Source organism: Lynx canadensis, chromosome B3 (assembly GCF_007474595.2).
Source record: "Lynx canadensis isolate LIC74 chromosome B3, mLynCan4.pri.v2, whole genome shotgun sequence".
Lineage (NCBI taxonomy): Eukaryota > Metazoa > Chordata > Mammalia > Carnivora > Felidae > Lynx > Lynx canadensis.
The window spans coordinates 145,674,651-145,699,311 of NC_044308.2; the positions used below are offsets into that span (position 1 = coordinate 145,674,651).

The 24,661-nt window shown below is 63.4% G+C and overlaps 1 protein-coding gene across 1 annotated transcript in view; it reads left to right on the top strand.

Annotated features, from left to right (window-relative positions):
- Nucleotides 1-432: 432 nt before the first annotated feature.
- PACS2 (phosphofurin acidic cluster sorting protein 2) overlaps nucleotides 433-24,661 on the top strand; it is a 57,998-nt gene continuing 33,769 nt past the window's right edge. Inside the window, 1 exon segment of the mRNA XM_030320160.1 lies at nucleotides 433-551. Within this exon segment, the coding sequence (XP_030176020.1) occupies nucleotides 433-551 (119 nt within the window).

The window sequence follows — 24,661 nt, forward strand, 5'->3', positions numbered from 1 at the left end:
CGGGGCGGGGCCTGTGCGCAGGCGCGGGCGCGCGCTCCCGAGGGTCGCGGGCCGGGGGACGCCTCTCGAGTCGGCGGCAGGGAGCGCGAGCGTCCCCGCACTTCCGGCCAGCGCTCCGCGGGCCTCGATTGGGCTCGAGGCGGTGAGCGCGCGCCCGCTCAGCCAATCGGCGGCGGCGGCGGGGCGGGGGCGGGGCGCGCGGCGGGGGCGCGCGGCGCGGGGAGGGGCGGGGCGCGCGGCGCGGGGCGGGGCGGCCGCAGCCTGGTTGCCGCCCGCGGGCCCGTCCGCCGCCCGCCCGGCCGTCCCCGCCGCCGGCAGCCATGTGACCGCGCCGCCGCCCTCCGCGCGCCCGGCCCGCCCGCCCGCCCGCCCGCCGCGCGTCCGCGGCCCGGCCGCAGCCCAGGCCGCCGAGGGAGCGGCGGGGCCGGCGCCATGGCCGAGCGGGGCCGCTTGGGCCTGGCCGGCGCGCCCGCCGCGCTCAACACGCCCGTGCCCATGAACCTGTTCGCCACCTGGGAGGTGGACGGCTCCAGCCCCAGCTGCGTGCCCAGGTACGCCGCCGCCCGGCCGCTTTGTTCCCGCGCGCACCTGCCGGACACCCGGGACCTGTTCCCGGGACCGCCTGCCCGGGGCTGTCCATCCGGGCCCTGCGCACCGCGCCGTCCCCACCCGGGACCGTCCGCCTCGCACCGTCCACTCGGGACCTGCGCCCTGGGCCGTCCCCACCCGAGACTGTCCATCCGGGACTCCACCCGGGACCTCGTGCTCGGGGCCGTCCCCCGGGTCCTCGTGCCCGGGGTCTCCACCCGAACCGCCCGTCCACTCGGGGGCCCCCCACCCCGGGCCTCGCGTTTGCGCGCTCCACTCCGGCATGCGCATTCAATGGGAGCAATCTCTGACGCGTGGAGGGCCTCTGAGGTCCTGGCACCGCCGGGAGGGAGTGGCGCGGGTGTCTCAGGTCCCGCGGTCTTCTGAGGCTCACCTGGTTTCGCTCCCAGGCGGCATCATTGCACCTGTCCACTGATGCGGTGCTGGTGCTGGAGTTGACTCAGGGCGCCTCCTCTCTCCGCTGCTGTCAGATTTCCTTTTGCGTGCAGCCACACTGTCAAGTCCGAGTGTCCTGGGAGTGACCCGCAGGGCGCACAGTGTCCAGAGGACACCTGAAGTTGGGACCGTGATTTTACTCTTTCATCCAGCGCACAGCTATTTTTATTGGTGGTCTTGGGGGCCTGGTGGTGCCTGCTCAGTCCTGCTGGCCCTTTACCTGTGTGCGCCGTGTTTCCTAGTTTAGAGACACCTTCGTGTGCATGAGCAGGGCGCTTTGCACCAGGCTGTTAGTTTTGCCATGGCAAAGGACTGCACCCCCCGCCTCGGTGGGGAAGTGGCTGGACCCCAGTGGGAACAGCTAGACCAGGTCTACCCACAGGCCAGTGCTGTAGCGAGGTCACCTCCACTCAGACTGGCAGCCTCCCTGTTTTTCTTGCCAGCTTGGCACTCTCTCGGTTTCTTCCAGACTCAGTGGTCCCTGACGATGAAGTCCTCAGGCTGGAGGGAAGAGGCAGACTTGCACTAGGGTCAGGCCTGGAGGGCTGCACTCCCTAGGGAGACCTCGTGGTGAGGACCTCAGGATTGCCATCCAGACATGGGGAGTGGGTGGTGTGTTGCTGAAGGGGACACAGCTCATTCTATAGGTGTCACAGAGCGAGGTGTTGGGGATGCCAGTCTGTGGGGTGTGCTCCCTGGGGGTGCAGAGCTGGGAGCTCAGGGCACTGGCTGTGCCAAGTGGAAAGGACGGGCCCTCCGTATACCTGCCAGATCTGCATGGGGCCTCCTGGAGGACGCGGTGACCCTGTGAGACCTGAGGGTCGGTGTTAGCCGGGGTTGGGGGCCAATGACTCCAGACCCACCTGCTTACCTCCCCTTCTGGGAGGTCTCTGAGCCTCGCAGCCAAGCTGAGGAGCATCTCCTCACCCTTTCCCATCCTGGCATTTGCCCTAGGGTCGAGTCCCACAGCCAGGGGTCGATATGGGCAGCTCTTCCCCCCGATGTGTCTGTCCCTCGGCACTGTCACCACCGCCACCAGCCCTTAGATCTCTCGTGCTGGCTGCCTTCCGTCAGTGCCCCCTTGCTACACCAGGTGCCCCCCGACAGAGTGCAGAGCGTGGCCTCTGTTTGCTGCACCTCTCCAGCTGCTTCCTGGGGCTCCCCAAAAGACCGCTGAAGTTTAACTGGAGGGTGGTGGGGGGAGGTTGCAGGAGAGGCCAGGAGGGTAGGAGCTGGATTTAGGGTCCTTGCAACACCTTGTGGAGATGGTCTGGGAAGCCCGCTCTGGTGAGCGTCAGGGGACGGGCGTGGGGTGTGCAGCCTGGGCCGAAGGGGAGGGGTGATGGCGGGTGGTGTTCTTTGGGGTGAGCACGACAGCCATCAGGAGAGGCAGGCAGAGTTCATGGGTTGAACATAGGGAACATGGGTTATAGCACACGCCCCCCACCTGTCCTGGTGCGTGTGGCCCCCCCCTGAGAGGCGGTGCCCGTCCCCTGCCCATACCTTCTGCGCAGGACTGTTTTTCGTACCTAAAGGGGTCATACTTTCTCTGTTCGTTTGCCTGTCTTGCTCTCACCCAGTCTTTAAGTTCCTGAGTGACAGCGTACCCGTGGCTGTCCCTGCAAGACGACAACATGGGTCTCTGCTCTTCAGGGGACCTTTCACCTGTTTCCAGCTTTTCAGCAATGCCGGATGTGCTGCTGTCGGCGTCGCGTCCCCGTCCTGTGCACGTGTGTGTCCGGGGGGGCGGCCAGGCCGGCCGCAAGCACGTGCCCGGAGTAGGGTTTGGGGGTGTGTGCGCGGTGTTACTACCAGGAGGCTTCCCGCAGTGGCTGTGCCAACTCCAGCCCCCAGCGGCGGGGAGGAGAGTCCCCAGCGCTCCACATTCTTGCCAACACTTTGCCTGACTTTTAATTTTTGCCAGTCTGGTGGGTGTGAAACGGTCTCGTGGTTTTAATTCGAATTTCTCTGATGACTGACGCCGTTTGCGCTTCCTCGTCCGCAAATTGCAGGCCACTTCTGCCAATTTTTCTTTCTCCTCCTTATTTTTATTTTGTCCCCCCTTGAGCCTGGGCAGTTTCTCGAGGGGACGGTAATCCTTCCCCAGCCACAAGCGTCAGGGCCGTCTTCTTCCAATGATGCGTGTTCCTCGGCGGTCTGCGAGGTGTGCACCTTTGCCTTTCTGGCTCCCGTCTCTCGCCCTTCCCTTCCTGGTCGTGGCGGAAGCTCCCTGCTCTCCCCGGGGCCTGTGCAAGGTGTGAGGCTGGAACTCCAGGGAGCCCTGAGTCGGTGGCTTTCCCCGAGGAGACCGTCACAGGTGCACTCTTCCCTGGTGGCCATCAGCAGTGGCGTGGCGCCCTTCCCTGTCGCCTCCTGTCTGCGCCATGGCTGGGGTTCTGCGGGTGGCCCCTCCCCTACCCCTGGGCCCCAGCAGATTCTGGGTCGCTTTATACCCTTGCGCGCCCCATTTACTTTTTCTTTCCTGTTCAGGTTATCGATTAGTTTTTAAATTTTGGGGGGCTGGTCATCCTTTCCCCTGCTTATTGTTCACTCCGATCTTTACCTCCGTGAACCCCCTGTTCGCATCCTTGGCCCATTTCAGGGACCGAATTGCGGTTTGGTTCACATGGTGGAGGGAGGAGGTTGTCCAGCTGGCAGGGGACGTCTGGTGGCTGTGTGCCCGTCGGCCACACCCCAGCAAGACGGGAGCGGCCGCTCGCACCTGCAGGCTAGTTCCGTTGTTCTGGGGCCTCCCTGCAGCGGGATCAGGCAGCAGGTGGCTCTTGGGCTCACGCACGCCGAGCCCGTGTCCACGGCTCCCTCCTCTGGGTGTGCACGGTATCCCGAGGTGGGAAGAAACCGCGCCTTGTTTCTACCTGTCCCGTCGGCAGGCGTGTGGGTTGTTTCCAGGGTGAGGCTCTTGGGTTCACAGCTGCCATGGCCATTTGGGGCAGGGCTGTCACTTGTCCTTGGTGACAACTGGCCATGGTGGGGGGGGGTGGCGTGTGCCAGTTTTCTGAAGTGGTGGCACTGTCTGCTGCTGCCACTAGCCGCGTCCTGTGTCCGTCCTGTGTTCCGTCTTCTTGTGACTTCTAGCCATTCCGACAGCTGGGTGATGGCTTCTCCTGAGGGTCTTTTCTGGGATTATTGTCCTGGATGTTGAATATAACCAAACAGGTTTTTTTTTTTTTTTAAATTAAGAGCATCATCCGATTCTCCTTGACTTGCTGTTGTGGTACATTACGTTACGTAAATGGATTTTCTAGTATTAAACTAAGCTTCTGTTCTTGGAAAAATTCCAGCCTGGTCGTGCAGCGTCACCCTTCTCGTTCATTGCGGGTTTAGACGATGAAGATTTTGTTTAGGATCTGTGTGTGTGCGTGTGTGGTCTGCAGTCTCACCAGATTCTGATGCCAAGACACTTTGTAGAACACGCTTCAGAGCGTGTCTCCTTTTGCTGCTTTGTGGTGTCCTGTATGCAAGACTGGGGCTGCTTCATCGCGGAATGTTTGTGGGAAGCCACCCAGAAAGGACCCTCAGCGTGGGATTGCTCTATAGGCACTGCCCAGATTCAGTGGCTTCCACAGCTGTAGGACACTTTCCCCCCTTTGAGTTGGCATTTTAAAATATGTTTTCCTGAGAATGTGTCCATTTTGTCCAGATGTTTGAGTTTATTGGCATATAGTCGCTCACAATATTCTCTTATTTTTATTTTCTAACGCCCGCAGGGTCTGTAGTGCTGTCCCCTCAGTTCGTCACACTGGCTGTCTGTGCAGGTGGACAAGAACGCTTGTCTCTGTCTCACCGAGGGCTCAGCAGTGGGTGAAATGAATACTGGTTCTTTGTTTTCTGCCATTTACGATTCTCAGGCTTACATTGCTGTTCGTGTTGTAGTTTCTTCTGATAAATGTGTGGCTCCTCATTTTCCTCCTCGTTTCCTTTCACATAAGCATCCGTACTTTGGAAATCAGCTGTGCCTCACAGAGTCGTTCCACTTAAAATATTCTTCGTACTCTCCGCTATACTCTCCGTAACCTGTCGGAATCGCAAGTTTCCAAGTTTCTTGATACGCAAACGTAAGGGTTTGTTTCCTAGTTTTCCATGATGCAGTTCATCTCTCTTCTTCTGACTGTTCTTTTCTAACCTGATTATGTTGTGGTCAGAGAGAGTGGTCAGCATGACACCAGGTCCATAATATTTTTTGTGACTGGCCTTATGGCTCAGTTTGAGGTCAGTTTTCATACACGTTCTGTTTGTACCGAAAAGGAATGCGTTTCTGGCAGTTGATGGCATTTGATGTCTGTCCGCGCCCTTCAGGCTTGGTGCACTGCCGTCTTCAGATCTCTTCCCCTTTTTGTCTACCGGAGAAGTGTGTTAAAACCTTCTGATGGTGGATTGATCTGTTTCTCTTGGACTTGTGTCATTTTGAGACTAAGCTCTTAGGTACATACGTGTTTGGATTATGATACCTTCCAGGGGTTTTGAACTTTGAGCACGTATGACTGTCTGAACGTGGACTTTGGTGACAGGAAAGCTCTCTGAGCTTCTGGAAAGCACTGTGTGTTACTTCTTTTTCCACCTTTTTTCTTTAGACTTTCGTGTGTCCTTTCATGTGAGATGTATCTTTGCTTATTCGGCATGGATCTAGTTTTCGTTCACTCTGAGAATCTTTATTTTTTAACTAGAATAATTTGGGTCTTTTGCCTAAATTATTGACGTTTCGGTTCGCATCTACCTGTTTACGTTTTGTGCTCATCAGTTTTCTACTTTCTGTGTTTGTTTTTCTCTTTGGTCTTACCTTATTTTGAACGGGCTTTTTTCTCATTCTATTTCTCCATCATATATTAGTTTGAAACTTACCACTGTTTCTGTGTCTCAGTGCTTACTGTGTACGTTGCAGTTTGCATACTGGCTGTATTTTCAAGTTAATTTACCTTTATTCTGTTCCTGGCAGACGCAAGGACGGACCTTACAACCTGTCACTCTGACCCAACCCTTTCGTGCTTACACGCTCCTGTTTGGTGTACGTCACTGTGCTCGTGAGCCCGGGAAGGGTTGTTCACTCCGCTCTTCTGTTAGCACTCGATTAACTGCAAAACTCACCACTTCCTTTCCTTTATTTCAGAACCTGGAATAGTTTTCCTCCTCTTTATGTCTGAGAAGGCATCTTCAGGATTTTCTTTAGCGAGGTAGTGTTGATAACTAACTGCTTTTCTGTGTCTCTGGAACGTTTGTCCTTTTTTCTGGAGGGTGTCCTGTGGGTGTGGACGTGCAGGTGGCATCTCCCCTCTGCACGTGGAGGGCGTAGCTTCCTGACTTTGTGCTCAGTTTTGCTGTTGAGAAGTCGGCTGTCGGTCAGGTGAGACTCATTTGAAGGTCTGTCCTCCGCGACCGCCTCTCTGTCGCCTCCAGGTGTGGCTTTCTTCTGATACTGCCTGGTCATGGTTGGGGTTCTCCAACTTCGTGGGTCGGTGGTTTTGACCAGTTCTGGGAGGTGCCAGCCGCCCTCTCTTCAGCGCCGTCCCTGCTGGCCTCTGGAGCCCCGTCCGGATGCGACCATCCCGCCGGGTGGTCACAGAGACCACCGCCGGGTAGGTTTTGCGTGTCCCCGTGACGGTGGCTGGTTCTCAGCTCTTCCTTCTACCTCTGCCCGCGTCCCGCGGGGCAGCCGGTGGGCACTTGCTGTCTTCCACCCAGGGCTCGGTGTGGACATGGTGCGCCTGCTTGGGGAGCTCCCGGAGCTGAACGGGGGTGCTCTGCTCACGAGTGTGGGTTTTGTTTCGAGTGTGCGGGTGCGTGCTGGGGGAGCGGCGCAGGCCGGGCGCCGTGGACTTGGCTGGCGGCTGGGGCGGGGTGGATGTGTGCGCGGGTGGAGGGGGGCGCCGCGGTGCTTGCCGCGAATGAGGGATGAAGGATGAAGTCGGCTCGGAGGGGAGACCGAGGAGGCTGGCCCTCTGTGGCCCGTGGGCCGGCATCTGTGGGGGGCACTTGGGCATCCAGTGCCTCTCGCTGCAGCCCACCCACGAGTGTGCACCTGGGCCGTGTGGTCTGCTTCCTGTGCAGAATTGGCCTTTGTGCGGCAGGAAGCAGCTGCCTTAAGGGAGCCCACAGCTGCTTTGCTGGGGGGCCGGGGGGGGGGCAGGGTGGTCTCATGCGATGCTTGGGTGGGGACCCCTCGGCTGGGCTCCAGAAGCAGCTCTCCGCGCTCCTGCCCCACATGCTGGCCGTCCCGCCTGGGAGGGCCGGGTGAGGGCGGGTGTCCCTGGGGTAGGGAGACCGCTCCAGAGAGTGGCTGTTCAATTGGGAAAAATGATGCGTTTTTTTGACCCTGTGATGGGTCAGATCGCGAGGGTCCGTCGGGAGCCCAGGCAGCATGCGGCCCGGCCAGAGTGACCCATCGCAGAGACGGGTGCTGGGATGCAGGCAGGGTGGGCAGACCGCGTGCGCCCAGAGCCCACGGGTTGAGCGTGCCCTCCCCGCGGGCACAGCCCAGTGTCATCCAGCATCGTGGCCGGCCCCAGGCTGCCGTGCTCTGGGAACTGGCACATCCGTGCGTCCCCGCTGGCGGTGCCGGGCAGCGTTTGGACTCGGTGCAGGGCGCCGCAAGCGCGCGGAACTGCCGGACCGCACCTGCGCCTCGTCGGCTCCCGCGATTGCTAGGCAGCCTTGCAGTGGAAAGTCAGCCTCGGAGATGGTGTGGGCGTGTATTTAGGGGCCCGGCTCCCGTCTGCCCTCGAGGTGCCTCGGTCCAGGGGGACTGTACCCGAGCCGCACCGTCTGGACTTCCGTCTGGTGGAAGCGCTCCGTTTGTCAGTGTCTCCGGCCCCGTCTCCCTCTGGGGGAAGGGCAGCTGTGCACCTGACAGGCAGGGAGGCACGGTACAGAGCCCAGCTGCTGCTCGCCTGGCGGTTGGCGCCCCACGGAGTCAAGGCCGCGGCCCCGGGTCTCCTGCTGCTCTGGCCAGGGTGGGTCCCCTGTGGCGGCGGGGGCGCCAGGGACTGGCGCGCCCGCCCCCTGGCCAGGCACAGGTAGCACCCAGCCGTGGTGCCGAGAGCCCGATGGTGGGAGACGAGGGCCGGGGGCCGGGACAGGCGGTGGGCACACGCGGGGCTCTGCTGCCCCATCGGCAGGTGGGCTGGGAGGGGCTCGGGAGGAACTGGCCCAGCCTCTCCTCCCAGCTGACTTGTCCTCCTGGCAGCAAGGGGGGTGCCTCGAGGGTCTCCCGGCCGGCTGTCAGCTGGCTCCGTGCCTGCTTTCCACGTGGCAACACCACCGTTCCAGCATGCACCCCCCCCCACACACACACACATCGTGGGGTCTGGGGTGAACAGTGCAGTGTCTGTCCACAGTGTCACCTTCTGCCCTCTCTGTGGGTGGAGTCCTGCTGGCAGGGGGTTCAGCCCCTGTCTCTGCCCCCCCCCCCCGCCCCCACAGGCCCTCGTCCCTCCTCCACCACTGGGCAGGCCCTCGTCCCCTCCCTCCCCCCCGCCCCCCCCCCACCGGGCAGGCCCTCAGAGGCACCCCCTCTGCTCAGACGTGGTCGTACCCTTCACCGAAGTGCCAGCCCGGCTCTGCCCTGTGTGGGCTGCACGGTCTCCATCCTCGTGTGGCAACCACCTCCTTCCCGTCCCCGGTTGCTCAGCTCAATTCGTAGGGCACGTGTTGTCCCCACTGGGACGGTGCTGGCGCCCCCAGGCAGGCCCTCAGGTGACCTCTGGGGTGACCTCTGTGAGTCAGAGCCTCGAACTGTGGACAGCTGGGGCGCCTGCCTCTTTCCCTGAGTTCTTTCTCCAGATAGTTTGTATTTCTTCTGATGTATTTGCTAGGATCCGTCATGTAATTTGAGTCTCGTGTTGCCGCGTGACTGTGGCAGATCTCGCACCCGTGACCGTACCTCCCGATTGTGTCCTGGAAGGTTGGGACCTCCCTGGTTTCGAGTGAGCGTCTGTGGCACGGCGTGCCCTCCCGGGTGGCAGGGGCTGCACGTGGAGCACGGCTCTGCAGGTGCCCCGGCCTCGCACTTCTGCCCTCAGCTGGGCGGTGCCTCCGTGCTCACACACTCGTCCCTGCCCACCCGGGAGGGCACGCTGTGGGTCTCCAGGGCCCCCAGAAGTGCCTCAGGCAGGTGTCCTGCCGAGGGCCGGCTCTGGTGACCTCGCCTGCGGCCAGCTCACTGTCCTCTGGGGCCGCCGGGGGTCCTAGGCCATCGCAGAGGGTCCTTCAGGAGCGTGCAGGCTCTGGCTGGATCCTAGCTTAGGCTTCAGCCGGCCGTAGCGTAACTGGAGGTTAGTAGGGACAGGTCGGCACACCCTCTTCTCTGGCTGGTTCTGCCAGGAAATGCGCGAGCGCGGGGACCGTGTTTACAAACATAGCACTTGTCCGATGGAGCATCGGGGGCAGGACGATGAACTCATTTGTGGGTGTGGGGCCCCAGAGAGAGGAGTGAGGATGGGGGGCTGAGCAGGTGGCTGGGAGGGCGGACAGGGCCTGGGCAGGGCGAGCCCTTGGGAGGAAGGGAAGACGACGGGGCTTCCTGGGACAGAAGGGGCGTCGCGGGGGGTGACGGGCTGTTTGCCCACGAGGGGCACCGGGTCCTGGCTCCCTACCGGGCTGCGCTGTGACGGTGGAGGCTGCCTTCCTGGTCTGAGTTCAGCATTGTGAGCACTGCAGCTGAGGGAGGGGCCCTGCTGGGGGCCCCGGTGAGGAGGCAGGAGGCTGAGGCCTTGGGGTCTGGGCGGGGCGTCTGCCACCTTCGCCTCCGACTGGCCCGCGTGTGCCGGGAGGCATGGGCCAGACCCATCCGTGGGTTCTGGAAAGCCACCTGGCAGGTCATGGAAGGTTCCGGTTGTGTGTTTATTCGTGGTCTGGGTCTGGAGCAGAACTGTCGACAGCTGAGCCCCCTGAGGATCGCTGGTGGCATCGATCTCGGCAGATAAAAGCCGCGTGCAGCGGCAGGCCAGGCGTGAGGGCCGTGGTGAGGGTTCTCCGGGAGAAGCCGGTGTGGACGCCGAGCCCTCTGCCCAGCGGTGAGGCCCTGCCTCTGCCTTCTTCTGAACCAGCGGAGTCGACCACAGCTGCTGCGTTCCTCTTTCCTGCTTTGCCTCTTGGAGAATCACTTCCTCAAGAATAGGTGGTGACCACCCTGCCCGGGGCAGGCTGCTCCCGCGGGCAGGAGGACATTCCATTCTGTGCCACCACGGCGGAGGCCCACCAGGGAGGGGACCGCTGCGTCACCAGCCGCCGCCGTGGGGGACGCAGGAAACTGCTGGCCTGGCCCCACGGTCACTTGAAAGCTGGGGTGTCCGCACGTGCCGTCCCTGAAATAGGAGCCCCGGGCGGGGTCTTCAGGCGGAGGAGGCCGGCCCGGTGGGTGAGAAAATACCACCCCGGGGACCTTCGTGGTCGCGCCCCAGCGCCTGTCTGCTCACAGGGAGCTCGCTGGGCAGTGATCTTCGTGTTGGGAACAAACAGAAAACGTGTCTGATTGGATTGGTTTAGGAGAGAGCTCCTGGTGAATTTGCTCCTTGGGGGTTTTCTGGTTCCTTCAAGAGGAGGGGAGGATGAGGTCCCTTCTCCCAAGAGCGCGGCCTGCGGCCCAAAGAGAAAGGCAGGCCAGCTCCTGGACCCAGAGTCCCCCAGCAGGGGACTCGGCGGTGACCTTCAGGCCCCTCCCCCGGCTGACAGAGCCCTGAGCCGTGGTGCCTGCCGTAGGGCACGGTGAAGCCAGGGGGAGGGGTCCTCGTCCTCACTGGCCGTGCGCTGTAGTGTAGAGGCCCTGGGCCCCCACGCGGCCCTGTCCCAACCCCCTGCTCCCTCCCGCCCGCTACAGACGCCCAGCTTGGCATTCTGGGCGTCATTTGAGATTTGCTCCCCAGCAGCTGTTGCCTTTCCTGCCTGGATGAGAAGCCCCTGGAACCAGGCCCAGCCTGCTGTCCCCTCCCTGTGGCCCCCCGCCCTCCAGCACCGTCCTGGGCACCGGGCTGGGCACCGGGCTGGCTGATGCTTGTGGAGAGGACACGGGGTGGGGGTGTGGTGGCCTTCAGGAGCTCCAGGAGTTTCCGGGGCTGGGGTCCTCAGTGTCCTCTGGGCGGGGCGGGGGGGGGGGGCGTTGCTGTGGTGTAAAGCAGCCGGAGGGCCACTCGAAACGGGAATGGCGGGGGATGTGGTGGGGCCCAGCGCTGTCCCCAGACCCGAGGCTCCCGGTGCCCAGCGGGTCCACAGCACACAGCAGGCTGCTTCGTCTGCAGAGCCGACAGGCGCGCCCGTGGCGCCCGTCTCCGGCCTGCCGGGCAGCGGACATCTGCAGCTGGAACTCGGGGCGGGTGCAGAGGAGGGGCGAGCGCCCACCGGCACCTGCACCCGCCTCACGCCGGCTCCACGTGGCACCCCACCTTGCCCTTTCCCTTTCGGGGTCTCGCAGCCCCTCCAGAGAGGAAGGGCTGTGAGGCAGGGCCCCCCTGAGCCAGCGCACCTGATCCCATGTGATGGCACCTTGGCTTCTTCATCCCGGCCACCCCGTGGGCTGTGCGCACGATCCTGGCTTGGCGCGGGGAGCTGCTGTGCCCGCAGAGGGCGGTGGGAAGTGGCCGAGCCTGCAGGCCAGTCCGCCTGACCTCGGTGTGACCCTGCCCCTCAGGTGACGGGGGCCCCGGCAAATCTGAGGCGGTCCCTCAGGGTGTGGCTGAGAAGAGGGGCCCAGCACGCACTGTCTGGAAGGGCGAGAACCTCCTGGGTGCCAGAGACCAAGGAGGCTGCTGCTGGGAAATGTGTGGGCACAGACCCTTGTTGGGACTATCCAGGAGTGTCTCTGGCTGGGGCTGAGCCTGCTGGGGTGCGGCCAGGAGACAAGGGGAGCGGTGGGCGCCGTCTGGGAGAGGAGGGGGGTGGTGGCGGCTGGGGGGGGCGCTTGGAGTCATTGGGAGGAAGGGGGTGAGGGGCGTGGCTTCTCCTGGATCGACCACCTGATTCTCAGACGTGGCAGAGCGGGGGGTGGTGAGACAGGGGCCCAGAGTGGGGCGCAGACCCGGGAGCGCCAGAGCCCGCGTGGCCTTGCCGTGGACCTGGGTGGGTAGTCCGTGGCCGTGGCCAGCGTCTCAGGTGCACAGCTGCTGACCAAGTGGGTGTTCGCGGGTGGAACCAGTGGGGAGGAGGGGCTGCTGGGCTGGGGGCTGGCACGGGGTGAGGGAGGGGGTCCTGGTGCCGGCGGAGGCAGCCTGGTGGCTCCCGGGGGGGGGGGGGGGGGGCACAGCCCAGGTGGGCTGGATGTGCGAGAAGCCCAAGACAGGTTTGTGAGAGGGGTGGACGGGGCTTCCCGGGGACTTTGTCTCGTGTCCTTTTCCGGCCGGAGCCGCGCGGCCTGCTCGTAGGCCTCTGGCGACGCGTCCCCCCCGGGGACCCTGGCCCACTTCCCAGGTCACCGCCGGGGCTGCGCCGCCTGCCGTCCTGCGCAGGTGGTCTGGCGTGGCTGGAGCTGGCCTCGGCTCGGCTTCCTGGTGACAGGCCCCTTGTCCTTTCTGTCCTCTGCTCGAATCCCACTCTGTCTTCAGCACCGCCTGGCCAGCTGTGTCCGCGGAAGCCCCCGCCCCGCCCGGGAGGGCCGCTCCCACGCACACACCCCCTTCTGACTCCCAGGTCTGTACTTCTGCGGCACGTGTCACACTTGCACTCTTGTTACGCTTTCTTCTCTCTGCTTTTTTGGTCATTTTTCTCCTAGGAAACCGATCAAGATTCATTTGCCTTCCTTTATTAGTGTCTCCAGGAAAGTTTTCTGTCCATTTGTCTGTTACTGGCTTGTACTGCCTTTGAAGGGAAAGCCGCCCCCTCCCCGCCGCCCTGGCCCCTGCGAGACAGCCACAGGGGACGGCCTCGCCTCTGCCCCGCCCTCCCGGGGCCCTCGGACGCTTCTGTCTTCTGGCCTCTGCAGCGATTTTGAGAAGTTGGGGAGAAGCCTGCTCGAGGTTCCTCGTGGGGAAGGAGTTCTCTCTGGTTGCTTGGAAGGGCTTCCTGTGGTTTTGGTGCGCACGGCGCGAATCCGCGGTCAGCGTCACCGCTGTCCCTCTCCCTGTCCCAGATCGGGCCAGCCTGCACGTTACCGCCCTGCCACCCGGCCCCTGACGCAGTCGTCGCAGATGCAGCACGCTCCTGCGGGACGGACCCCTGCTGCCCTCTCGGTGGGGAGGGGAGCAGTCGTGGGGCACCTGGGCTTCCTTGGCGGAGGCTTCCCTAGGGACGCCTCACGGCACAAATGGAGCAGTGCCTGTGGGGGTCCTAGTCCGGCAGCCTGGGGTCCATCCCGCCCGGGCCTCACCGCCCAGGTCCCCCCTCCTACCGCCATGATGCCAGAGGTGGGGGGCCGTTTCAGCACGAATTTGGGGGGAAACAAAATTTAGCGTGTGGCACGCACTGCCCCCCCGGGGTTTTGGGGGGACGCCCGCAGCCGTGCACTCTCCCGCTCCCCGACACAGGCCTCCTGCGGGCGGCCTCGCGGCTCCTTATCTGCCTCGACCTGGGGCCCAGCAGAGCCCGGCGCGGGGGGTGCGGTGCCGGGGCTCTGTGCTGTGTGCTGGCAGGGGCTCCAGGGGGGAGCGCCCACTCGGCCTGGGGCTCTGCTGGGCCACCCCTGGTGTAAGGCGTCAGAGGTGCCGGGACCACAGAAGCTCCTTCGCCTCATGACTCCCACCCACCCGCCGCCCCTCGGGGTCCCACGCCACCCTTCACCTCTGGGAGGTCGGGCTGCCCCGGGCGCACTGTTGTCATTAGAGGAGCTGGAAGCACTCCGTGCCCAGCAGGGCTGGTTCTGCCGCTCCACTGAGCCTGCCCGTGGGGGGGGACGGCCTGTGGCACAGCGCCCTGCCGTCAGCGTGGGTCCCGCTCCTCTTGGCCTTCGTGGACACCCATCGCTCAAGGCGGTACTGTCCAACATGGGGCACTTGCTGTCCCCAGAGGGAAGGTTCCGGCTGCTTTCTGGGTTAGCCTGGGGACGTGCCTGGGGCAAGCCTGGCTGGGGGGGGGTGAGCCCCTGGGGGAGCCAGAGGAGCTGGAAAGCGAGGCCGCCCCCTTCCAGGCTCACCACCGAGTGTGCTCACACCCCTCCCTGCCCTTGTCAGGGAGGGGCAGGAAGCGGGTGGATTTTGGCCGGAGAAAGGCTGGCGCTTGACCCTGTCTGGACAGACCCTAGGGCCGGCAGCTGGCCGAGCATCACCTGCCTGGAGCAGGGCCACCCAGGACCATCATTGTGTCCCTGAAGTCCAGCCTGCAGGCCACTCTGGAGGGACACAGGGTTCGACCGAGGTGCCCCGGGGGCTCCCCAGCCTGCCGTCCCCACCCCATTGCCGGATGGCGTCCTTCTCTTCCCAGGCGCTGGCCGGGGCCGCCTCTGCTAAAGTAAAGGCCTCAGCGGGCGGGAGGGAGAGCGCTGGGCAGGGCCTCGCCTGCCGGAGACCATGTGGGGTTCCCCTCATGCCTGAGGCTGCTGGGCTGGAGGATGAGGGGCCGAGGGTGACCTCTGGGGCATTTGGGTCACCCAGGTGGAGGACACTGGCCCAGGAGACCTCCCCGTGGCTGGTCCCAGAGCAGGCATTGGCCAACAGCCAATGCCCTTGTGTAACATGGTGGTACTGCTGGCTGGCCGGAGTTTCGGCGTCCCAGGCCCCCTTGAAGCTCTCCCTGACAGACACGCGGTGCTCTCTGCGAGTGCCCGGCTCCTCCCTGCGGGTGGCCACGCTGGCCTCTGACAGCAACGCCTCGCTCGGGGACCGGCTCCTTCGCCCCTTCCTCCTGCGCCCTGGCCCCACCGTGGGCAGGCTGGCTGGGCTGGGGCCCGAAGGTGGGCTCACGGTGACCCAGCCGCTCCTCCTCCGTCCCCCTTGCAGGGCTTCCCAGCTTCGGTGACAAAGGCCACTCTGGCCCCACATGCCAGCCAGCAGAGACACTGAGACGGCACCTCTGACCTTGCCTCCGGATTAGCAGGAAGCAGCCGTGTCCGGATAAGGCTCGGACAGCAGAGAAAGCTGAGCCGGGCCAGTGAGAGCGAGCGGCCGCCCTGGGCTGCCAGGGGCAGGTGACCTATGCTCAGGACGTGGGCGGAACAGTGGCCCTTAGCGCTTTGCGGAGCTTGCTCTTGTAAACTGGCCACGGCTCGCCGTTGCCGGCCCGTTTCTACGGGAAGCACGTTGGGCCAAACGCTAGGCTCCAGGCCTCCACGTGCCCCAGCCTTGCCCCGGGACCAGGCCGTGGTCCGGCTGCGTAGACTTGCGGCACTTTTGGAGCCCGCGTGGGGCAGGCCGGCCTTCCGCGTCCGCCCCGGCCCCGCTCCTGGGCTGGCTGCCCCCCCGAGAGGTGGGCAGAGCGTGGGCGCCCCCGGCCAGCTGCCAGCACAGAGCCCCCGCTCCCGCCAGGGCAGACACGCGACCGCACAGGCGGGTCAGCTCCTGAAGACAAAGGGCCCCTTGGTCTTCCCTCCTGCCAAACGCAGAGTCAGCGCGTTTGGGACCCCGGAGGTGCGCCCCACGCGTGGCCGCGGTTTCAACCGTTCCCCCGGTGCCTGGAGGAAAACAGTAGAAGTCGGCCTCTGCTCAGAGGGCCAGCCCCGGTGCTGCTTGTTTTGCAGAAACCCATAAAGTGATCTCGTCCCTGCAGGCGCCGGCTGCCATCCAGAGGGCTGGGCCTGGCGGGGTCCCTGCTCGGCCGCCCTGGAGCAGTGAGCAGGCCCTCAGAAGGTTGAGCAGAGTTACCACGTGGCCCAGCAAACCGATCTTTCCTGAGAGGGGCAGGGACTCCAGCCGAAGCCCGCCCAGCAGTCCGTCACGGGCGTCAGCCGCCACCTGGGGCAGGGTGGTGGTCCCCCCGGCGGTGCTTGGAGGGCAGTGCTGTCTCACGCTTGGTCACAAGCCAGCGCCACTCACCTCACTCACCTCGTCCCTGGCATCTCATGTCCCCCGTCATCCCGGGCCGCAGGACACCACGGTCACGCGGCCTCCCTTGCGGCGTGTCACTAGGATTGCCCTGTTACGGCCGGCCACAGTTGTTGACCCCTTCCTGTGCCTGGTTTGTAAGTTCACCCTTATCCCGGCTGTGTGTGGAGAGGAGAAGCATGTGCGTCTGGGGGTCGGGACTGCCCGAGGATTCAGGGGGTCTCAGAGCGCGCCCCCCTCGGATAAGGGGGGACTCCTCCGAATGTTCACGGCACTACTCACGGTTGCCAGAAGGCGTGGACGACCCGCGCATCCAGCAGTGGATGGTGCACAAACAAGACGTGCAGAGAGGGTTATCCTGCCCACGGAGGAACGTGGATGCGGCACGGACGAGTCTGGAAAAGGCTCTCGGTGGAGAACCAGGCGCTGCGGCCGCCTGTTGTGTGGTTCCCTTTCTGTGAACCGTCCCAGCAGGGGGACCCTCAGGGGAGAGCAGACTGCTGGCCGCCAGGGGCTGGGGGAGGCCATGGGGGTGACAGCCGAGGGGCAGGGCTTTCTCTGCAGGCTGACGAGAATGTTCTGGAATTGGAGGCGGCGGCTGCTCAACGCTCTGCACGTACTAAGTGCCACCGACTCAAACACTGTAAAACGGTGATTCTGAGAGTGATTCTAAGACACGGGGCTCGGGTGGTCGTAGATTCGAGACCAGCAGCAGGTGAGCCCGTGTGACGCGTGGTCTGCCTGGACCCCGGCTGCCAGCGGGGGTGGGGGAGCCAGGCTCACGGCTCAGGAGCGGTGGCGGGCGGTGGGCTGCGGCGTGTGGCAGACGGGCGGGCGTGTGGACGTCTCGGGGGACAGCCCGCCACTCCTGGGGGCCACTCGCTGGGGGCTGAGGGTCTTCTGCCCTGACTCATTTCACAAATCCGAGGTGCACACGGGAGGTGTCCCTCGCGGTGGGGGGTGAGAAGTACGAACTGCTGTGCCCTCGGGGCTCCGGGCAGCAAGGGGTGAGCAGAGCCCCGGAAGGTTCTGGAGCCTGAGGTCATTGGGGTCGTGGGTCTGCACTTCTGTGGGTCGCCTCTTCGTGGCCATCGCCCCCGTTCTGTGGATTGTTTGTCTCTTTGTTGTGCTTCTGTGAGAGGCTTTGTTCCCGGGACTTTGGCCCTTTGTCTGGTAGCAGCTGTCTTCCCGCATCTGTGGTCCATCTCTGACCTCTCTGTGCTGGCGTCCGCATTTCCCATCTCAGGAAGAGTTGGGGTCTTGCGCCTTCCTCCGCGCGGCTTGGTGTCCCTGGCTCTCGTCTTCCTGGGCGAGGACCTGCCTGTGTGCGCGGGGTGCTGTTCCGGTTCCTGGGGCCAGTCCGGACGGTGGGAAGCGAACGTTTCCCAGCCCCGAGGGCCCTCGGTGAGGGGAGAAGAGGCAGTGATACGGCGGCAGGGCCCTGGTCGCCGCCCGGGGAGGGGGGTGGGGGTGGCGGGGGTCACAAGACGGCTGAGCGCGGGCCGGCTCGGATCCTGGGCCGGCAGTGCAGGAGGTCTCGGTCGACGCTGCCCGTCGGGCCTGCCCAGAGGCCGGACGGGGGCAGGCACCAGGCTCTGGCAGCGAGGCATCTCCATACCAGCGGGCACCAGCAGGACCGCACGGGGCCACGGGGCAGATGCAGAGGAGGACAGAACGGAGGGCATCCAGGAGATGGAGAGAGGCAGGGGCAGGAGGCCTGGGCTTCACCCCTGGGTGGTCTGGAGGACACAGGCCACACATTGGAGAGAGGCTGCATTTTGGGAACGTCCCATCTTAGCGGGAAGGGTACAGAAGACCAGAGTGGGCACAGGTGCTGGTGTGCCCCCTCCTGAGGCCTGGCAGAGCCAAGGAGGGCTGGAGCCTCGGGAGGAGCCCTGGGAGGAGGACCAGGGCCACCGGGTCAACCAGTAGTGGGAGGGTGGAGCCGAGGCACAGACGCCCAGGGCAGAGGCTGGAGCCTGGTGGCCTCCTGGTCCCTGCTCTAGATTCTAGCAGCCACCGGCCTCCAGGCCCAGCAGAGCAAGGGAGAGTGGGTGGGCGGGGGGCAGAACTCAACAGTGGCACACGCCTGCACCTGTGAAATGGGGATGGGAGGGTCTGGTGAAAGAACATTCCAGAACATTCCGCCGTGGCTGCCGGAACTCCATGGCAGACGCAGAAGGCTCAGCACGAGGGGCCAGACGAAGCTGAGAAGAACTGGGGACTGGAGCTGAAACAGGTGGAAACAGACAAAAAAGAAACCGGAGGCCCCTTGCAGGAGCCCCGGTACCCCAGGAGCAGGCACAGCCTGTGGAGAAGACGGGGGTCTTGGCGCTCCTCCCGGCAGGATCCGTCATCTGGGCCCCTCCCCCGGCCATGCAGGCGCCGAGCTGCGGGCAGGGCCCCGGTGGGGACGCGGCCCCTGACACGTTGGCCCCTCTGCTCTGAGGGGTCAGTGTGTTCTCCACGCACTGTCTGCCCAGAGTCTGCAGCCAGTGAGTGAGCGGGTGAGCGAGCGAGCGAGCGAGTGTGGCACATGGGGGTCCCCGCTCTCTGGACGGGCCTGGGGGTCCGTCCTGTTTGTGGGAGAACCCTGCTGGCGAAAGTTTTTGACCGAACGTTAAAAACCAGAACCCCGTGCCCTGTGGGGGGAACGTAATTGGTGTAGCCTGGGGGTCACAGGGGGGGTGCTGAGCACAGAGCCCCCAGCGGCCGCGTTCCTGGCTGGGTGTCCCGAAGGAACTGGAAACAGCATGATGATGCACAGTAGCTGGGCCACGGAAGCGGCCCGTGTCCATCACGGGGTGAGTGAATAAACAAGCCTTAGAGACGGAGGAGATTCTGGCCCTGCTCACACGTGGGTGAGCTGCGAGGACACTGCACTGAGGGACAAGCCAGTCCTAGAGGACACAGATTCCACTCCTGCGAGGTCCCTAGAGGAGTCGGGTCCATACGGACACAGAGCAGGACAGAGGGGGGTGGTGGTGAGCGTTGAACGGGAACAGAGTTTCAGGTTGGGGACGATGGAAAGTTCTAGAGACGGACGGTGGTGATGGACGCGTGACAGTGAGAACGTGCTTAATGCCTCCCAACTGCACAATTAAAAATGGTAAATTTTATGTTACGTATGTTTTACTTCAATAAAGGGAACTGGACATTGCCAGACTGTCCCCCAAAATAATGCTGTAGCGATTAACGCTCACAGAGGGAGGGGTCGGGACTTGAAACCGTGGTGCCGACCAGCTCTGACCCTCAGTGTCCGGATGGACTCAGCTGGAGACCCAGAAGGGAGCCCACGAGACACGTGACAGGTCTGCCTGCAGACTGAGGTGTGGTCCCCAAAGCCCCAGGCCAACCAGACCCCCCACAGGTGGGGACTGACCTTCCTCTGTCCCTTGACCTCCTGGAGCCCGAGGGACCCCCGTGGTGCCCCACTCAGACCCCACCTTTGGAGAACTGTCCCCACGCAGCTCCTTGTGAGTAATTTGGTTAGTGGCACACACACCTCCTAGGCCACTGCATCTGCACGGGCTCCCGTCTCTGGTTTGTGTCACACGTGAGGATGTGTGTGTGTGTGGGGGGGGGGGGGGGTCCCTCTTCCCTGTGCTGCTCCCAGCTCTGTCTCCCCCCCTCGGGGCTTTTCCTCCAGCTTGGAATTGAGGTCCTGGGGGGCGGGGGTGCAGGTGCTGGCCCAGCAATGGGGAGCAGTGGGGCCAGCGCGTGGGTCCCAAAGGTCAGGACTGGGGGAGGGGCGGGCGGGCGTCCTCCCAGCCACCACAAGACGCTCTCCGGTGGAGGTGGAAAGGCCTTGCAGGCCTCGCGTGTATAAAATTTCTGCAAAATCAGGTTTCTGTGAAGTTTCTGTAATTTCACTTATTCTGCAACTCACTGAAACCAGGGGGCCTCGGGATCTTGTCCCCTACCTCGTGTCACCGCCCTGAGGGAACGGTGTTGGCCCCTGTCACCTGCCCTCCCCAGGGCACCTTCCCTGACCCCAGGGCAGAGCGCCTGACCCTGCCCCCCCCGGCCATGCGTGTTCTGGCCTGTGGGGCCATGTTGAGAGGCCCCTGCACCCCACTCTCGCTTTCACAGGGTGCTCTGCTCCCCGCCCTGGCCTCCCTGCCAGCCTTCTGTCCCGGGGTCCCATGGCTCAGTTCACACTCACCTGGATCCCGCACTTGACTTGGTCCCCGCCCTCCAGGTCCTGTGCCCTTGCCAGTACAGGTCACCTCGAGTGGTCGTGGCCCACCCACCCCCCCCGAGTCCCCTCTCCTGTGCAACCATCTTGCTTCCACCCTTGCCCCCAACTGCTGTCCCCTCTCACCTGCCGGTACCTTCCTCTTCCAGACGCTGGCCCTCACGACCCAGGTGTCCATCCTCCGCCCGGCGCCCAGGCCGGCCCTTCTGTTCGTGGCCTGGGCGTGGGGGGGCTCCCTGCGGCAGCCAGGAGGCCTGCCCTCCTTCCAGGGGCTCCGTCCTGTTGACCCCCTGACCCCCCACGAAGACCACTGACCGTAGAACACCCGGAAGCCGTAGCGCCCGGAGCTGGTGCAGAGACAGAGGCCCGGGGACAGGGGGCCTGGCGCCTGCTCCGGCCCGATTACAGCCCGGCCCAGGCGTCCAGTTGTCCTGGGTCAGGGGAGCCTCTGCCGACTGCCTTGGCTGGCTGCCCTGTGGGTGGGCTCTTCCCTCACGGCGGGAACCAGAGACCCTGAGGAGCGAAGTGTGGTTCAGGGCCTCGTACGCAGAGACACGGACTCCCCCTTGCCAGGAGCACAGGCGTCTCACGTTAACCGCCCCCCCGCACACACACACCTAGGATGACCTTACCCGGGGCCAGGCCGGCTGCCTTGGAGAGAGAGGAGGAAACCGTTGTTGGGCGCACACCCACGCTTGAACAAACGCAAGGAGGTCCCCGGGAGGTCCACTTGCATGAGGGAGGCCCCAGGGCCGGGCTGGAGCCGGGGAGGGGGCCGGGGATGGTTGGTGGGCCCCAGCGGCACGTCCGTGGTGGAAACAGGGGCCGCCCTCCCCAACCCCTCGCGGAGGTGGTGCGCGTGGGATGGTGGAGTCCAGAACCCCGTGTTGCTGCCCCCACGCCAGCGTCGCTCCCGAGCACTGACACCCCCACTCGGAGTGCAGATGTTGGGGACCTAGTGAGCGTCCCGTCACGGGCATGTGGAGAACAGCGTGAGTCTAAGACAGACAGAAAAATGGAGGTCGCAAAGAGCCAGCGTCATGAGATAGAAACAATGGTGACTTCACGAAGCCGGAGGCCCACTGCGGGGAAAGGCCGAGAACGTGGCCAGCCTTTGGCAAAAGGGGGGAAGAGTCGGAGAACGCGCATACAGACGTGGTGGGGAGGAGCTGGCAGGGAAACGTCAGGAGCGCGGCAGACAACGCCGATTAATACGAAACCTGAGAGGGCAGTTGGTGAGACTATGACTGAGAAACTGACTTCGTGAAAGAGAAAACGTGAATTAACAATTTAGTCAAGTTGCGTTAAAACCTCCTGTTCCCTAAACAGCGTCAGATGGTTTTATTGGTGAATTTCACCAACTCTTTAAGAAGTAAGTCCTGTCTCCTACAAAGTGCTGCAGAGACTGGAAAGGCGTCCACTTTATAAGGGCAGTAGGACCCTGAAGACAGGAGTTCTGTAATGTTGATTGGTCCAAGATCAGCGTCCAGGGTCCGTGTCGAAATGCCTGCAGTAACAGCTGGAAAATAAAAGCAGCGTTAGTCACGAGAACAAGGGGTGTCTGTCTAGGAATCAAGTGGACGCGGGCCTTGAAGGCACGTGGCACTTGCCCCAGGACAGGAAGCACCTGGGTGAGGGGTGCACAGACTCCACTGCCCAGACAGAAGTCGGCACATGAGGACCCAGGCAGGGAAAGACCCCTGCGAGCTAAGCCTGCAGTTTATGTGGAACAGACCGGTGGCTTCAGGCAAGAGTGAAGGGTGTCCGCGTTGGCGGCATACCTTCCTTCCTCAGCAGACGGGTGTTTGTTTAAATAGGCTGTACTAATTAATACTGTGAATTTGGCGCAAGTACAGACGGATGAGCACAGAATCACCCTTGGGACCACGGCAGGCTTCGGAGAGGGCCCGGGCGTCCGTAAGGACAGGACGAGCCCTCGAACTAGGGGACCACCGGCTCTGCACACACAGCACGGCCCGGGGCGCCCGAATGCCCTGGGCGTCAAAGCAGGAGGAGCGGTTGGGAGGAGGGGGCCGGGCTGAAAGAACAGAGCGCGCGAGTGTGCCCCGAGGCCTGAACCAGGAGACACGTTTATTAGGAAAGCACACGGGAAACACCTTCGCGTGACCGCCTGCGGCCAGGAGATGGCATCTGCCGTGAATGCCTCCAGAGTAGATGAGTCCTGGGCGGTAAGAAGACACCGCACGAGAGGGATGGGCGGAGGGCACGGACGGGCTGCAGGCCGTGCTCGTGGCCATGGGCACCTCCCGGCAGCAAGCGCAAGGGGGAAACACAGACCCAGACGGAAAGACTGCTGCTTCGGGGTGTTGGTGAGCGTCCCAAGCCGCACTGCCTCCCCCTCGAATCACACGTCGAATCCCTAACTCCAGAAGCACCTCGGGGGCGAGTGTGGTCGGAGCCTTGCAGAGGTGGTAAGTTGAGACGGTGAGACCGTTCGTCAGGACGTTTGGGAAACACGAGGCCGTTAGGCGGGTCCTAGCGCAGCACAGCCACAGACACGTGTGCAAAGGGAGGGGGTGTGAGGGCCACCGCCCGCGAGCCGAGGACAGAGGCCTGGGACGGACCCTTGTCCCAGGTGCGGTCCTGCCGGCGTCCTGGTCTTAGACTTCCCGCCTCTGGAAGCCGCCTGGGTCCTGGTGGCCGTCCCGGGCCCCCGAGCGTGTGTGCGGGTCAGCACCCCCCTGGGCCAGTAGGATGCACGTTAGTCCCGTAACCTGGGAGCCCTGGGCAGAGCCCGGACCACGCAGCCCTGCCTGTGGCTGCCCCTCGGAGCACGTGTGGACCAGAGCGTGTTGTGTGTCTGCAGGCCCCCGGAGAGGGTGGACAGGCCACGTACTCGCGTGGTACGGGAGTGCGCGTTTATCAGGTGGTCCAGCGCTGCCGCAGTCCGAGAGAAACCAGGTGTGGGGTGGAGAGGACACGTCACAGACACGTAGGCCGTGTGACGTGCGCCGTGCCACCTCAGAAACCATGCCCTGCCACGTGTGTATGTGTGTGTGTGTGTGTGTGTGTGTGTGTGTGTGTGTATGTGTGGTGACAACAGTGTGCCTGGCAGTCTGGCACCATCGGGGAACCAGAAACTGAGCCTCCCCACCCCCACCCCCCACCTGGGGTAGCCCCGCAGGTGTCTGTGGTCCAGGGACGGCACGTCGCGTCCACGTCTGGGTCAGGGTGGCTGCCTGGGCCCGGACACCGCGGCCTGGAGAAGGAACGAGCAAGGGGGGAGCCACACGTCATCCCTGCTCAGGTTCCACCACCTGGCTGTTCAGGGGCCTCACCCGGCTGCCTGCCAGGCAGGACTGTGGCGTCTGGGGGGAAAGGGGGGGGGGGCCAGTTGGGGGACGGCTGGCCAACTCCTGGAAGGAGCTCCCCCCCCCATGGTGGCTCCCACAAAGGGGAAGGAGGGCGGGGCGGGGAGGCACACGGCGGGCACACGGCGGGTGTCTGTGGTTCTGGCCGCGATCTCTTTAAAAAGATCTGAAGTCAACGCAGAGGGGTTATTGATTTCCGGCGTGGGATGGGTGGGTGTTAGTGATGTCACTGCGGTGCTTCTGGAAGCCCCACGCTTCTGTGTCTCAGAAAGCCAGACAGCGCTCCTCCGGGGTTGGCTGTGCAGTGGGCTTTCCAGTCCCGAGCAGACGCCATCCCAGAGGGAGGAGAGGGCAGGCGGGGGGCCGGTGTCCCTCGGATGGGATGCCGGGTTTTCGCCCGTTGGGGGCACGGTGGGCGTACTGACAGCGCGGCCTCCTTTTCTGTTACTGCTGAGGCTGCTAGGTTGCAGGGCGTCTGACACAGTAACAGCCCCAGCTTAGTGATGAATCATCGTTGGTGGGGTGTTTTCAGCGGATTTGCTCATGATTTCCTTGCGGGCCTGGTGTTATGCAATGAATCTCGTCCTTGGCTATAATCTATAACCCAGCCCTCGGGCCTTTCTCTCCGAACCCATCTTGTATAAAAACAAGTAATGTTTCTTCCATCTGGCTCAGTGTCTGTATGCAGATGACTCCTCGTATGCTTTTCGTGTTGCTTGCACAAGTCGCATCAGCTCAAACGTATCTTAGGATTTAAAAAAAAAAGAGAGAAAGAAAAAAGCGGGAAATCCAAACGGCTTGTGATTGTCCTGCCCATCCGGAAGGCGTAACTCTGGAAGCAAGCCGGTCAGCGGCAGTGTGGACGGACCCTCCGCCCGGCCACGAGTCGCCTGCAGAGGCTTCGAGAAGAGACACCCTTCCCTTCCCACAGAAAGCCCGAGGCTCTGTTTGTGGCCTCTCGAGGGGTCCCTGTGACGAGGACACGTCAGAGTGGGTGCCACTGTACTCCCCAGACACAGTCGTCTCCGTCCCAGCTGTGGAAAGGAGATGCTGGGCGCACCCCGGCCCCTGCCCAGTCTAACCAGTTGTCTAGAAACAGGCGTCGTGAAAAGCCCCGAGGAGCTCGAGACCCAAAGAGGGGCCGTGTGGGCATTTCAGATAACTCGTTCGTTCGC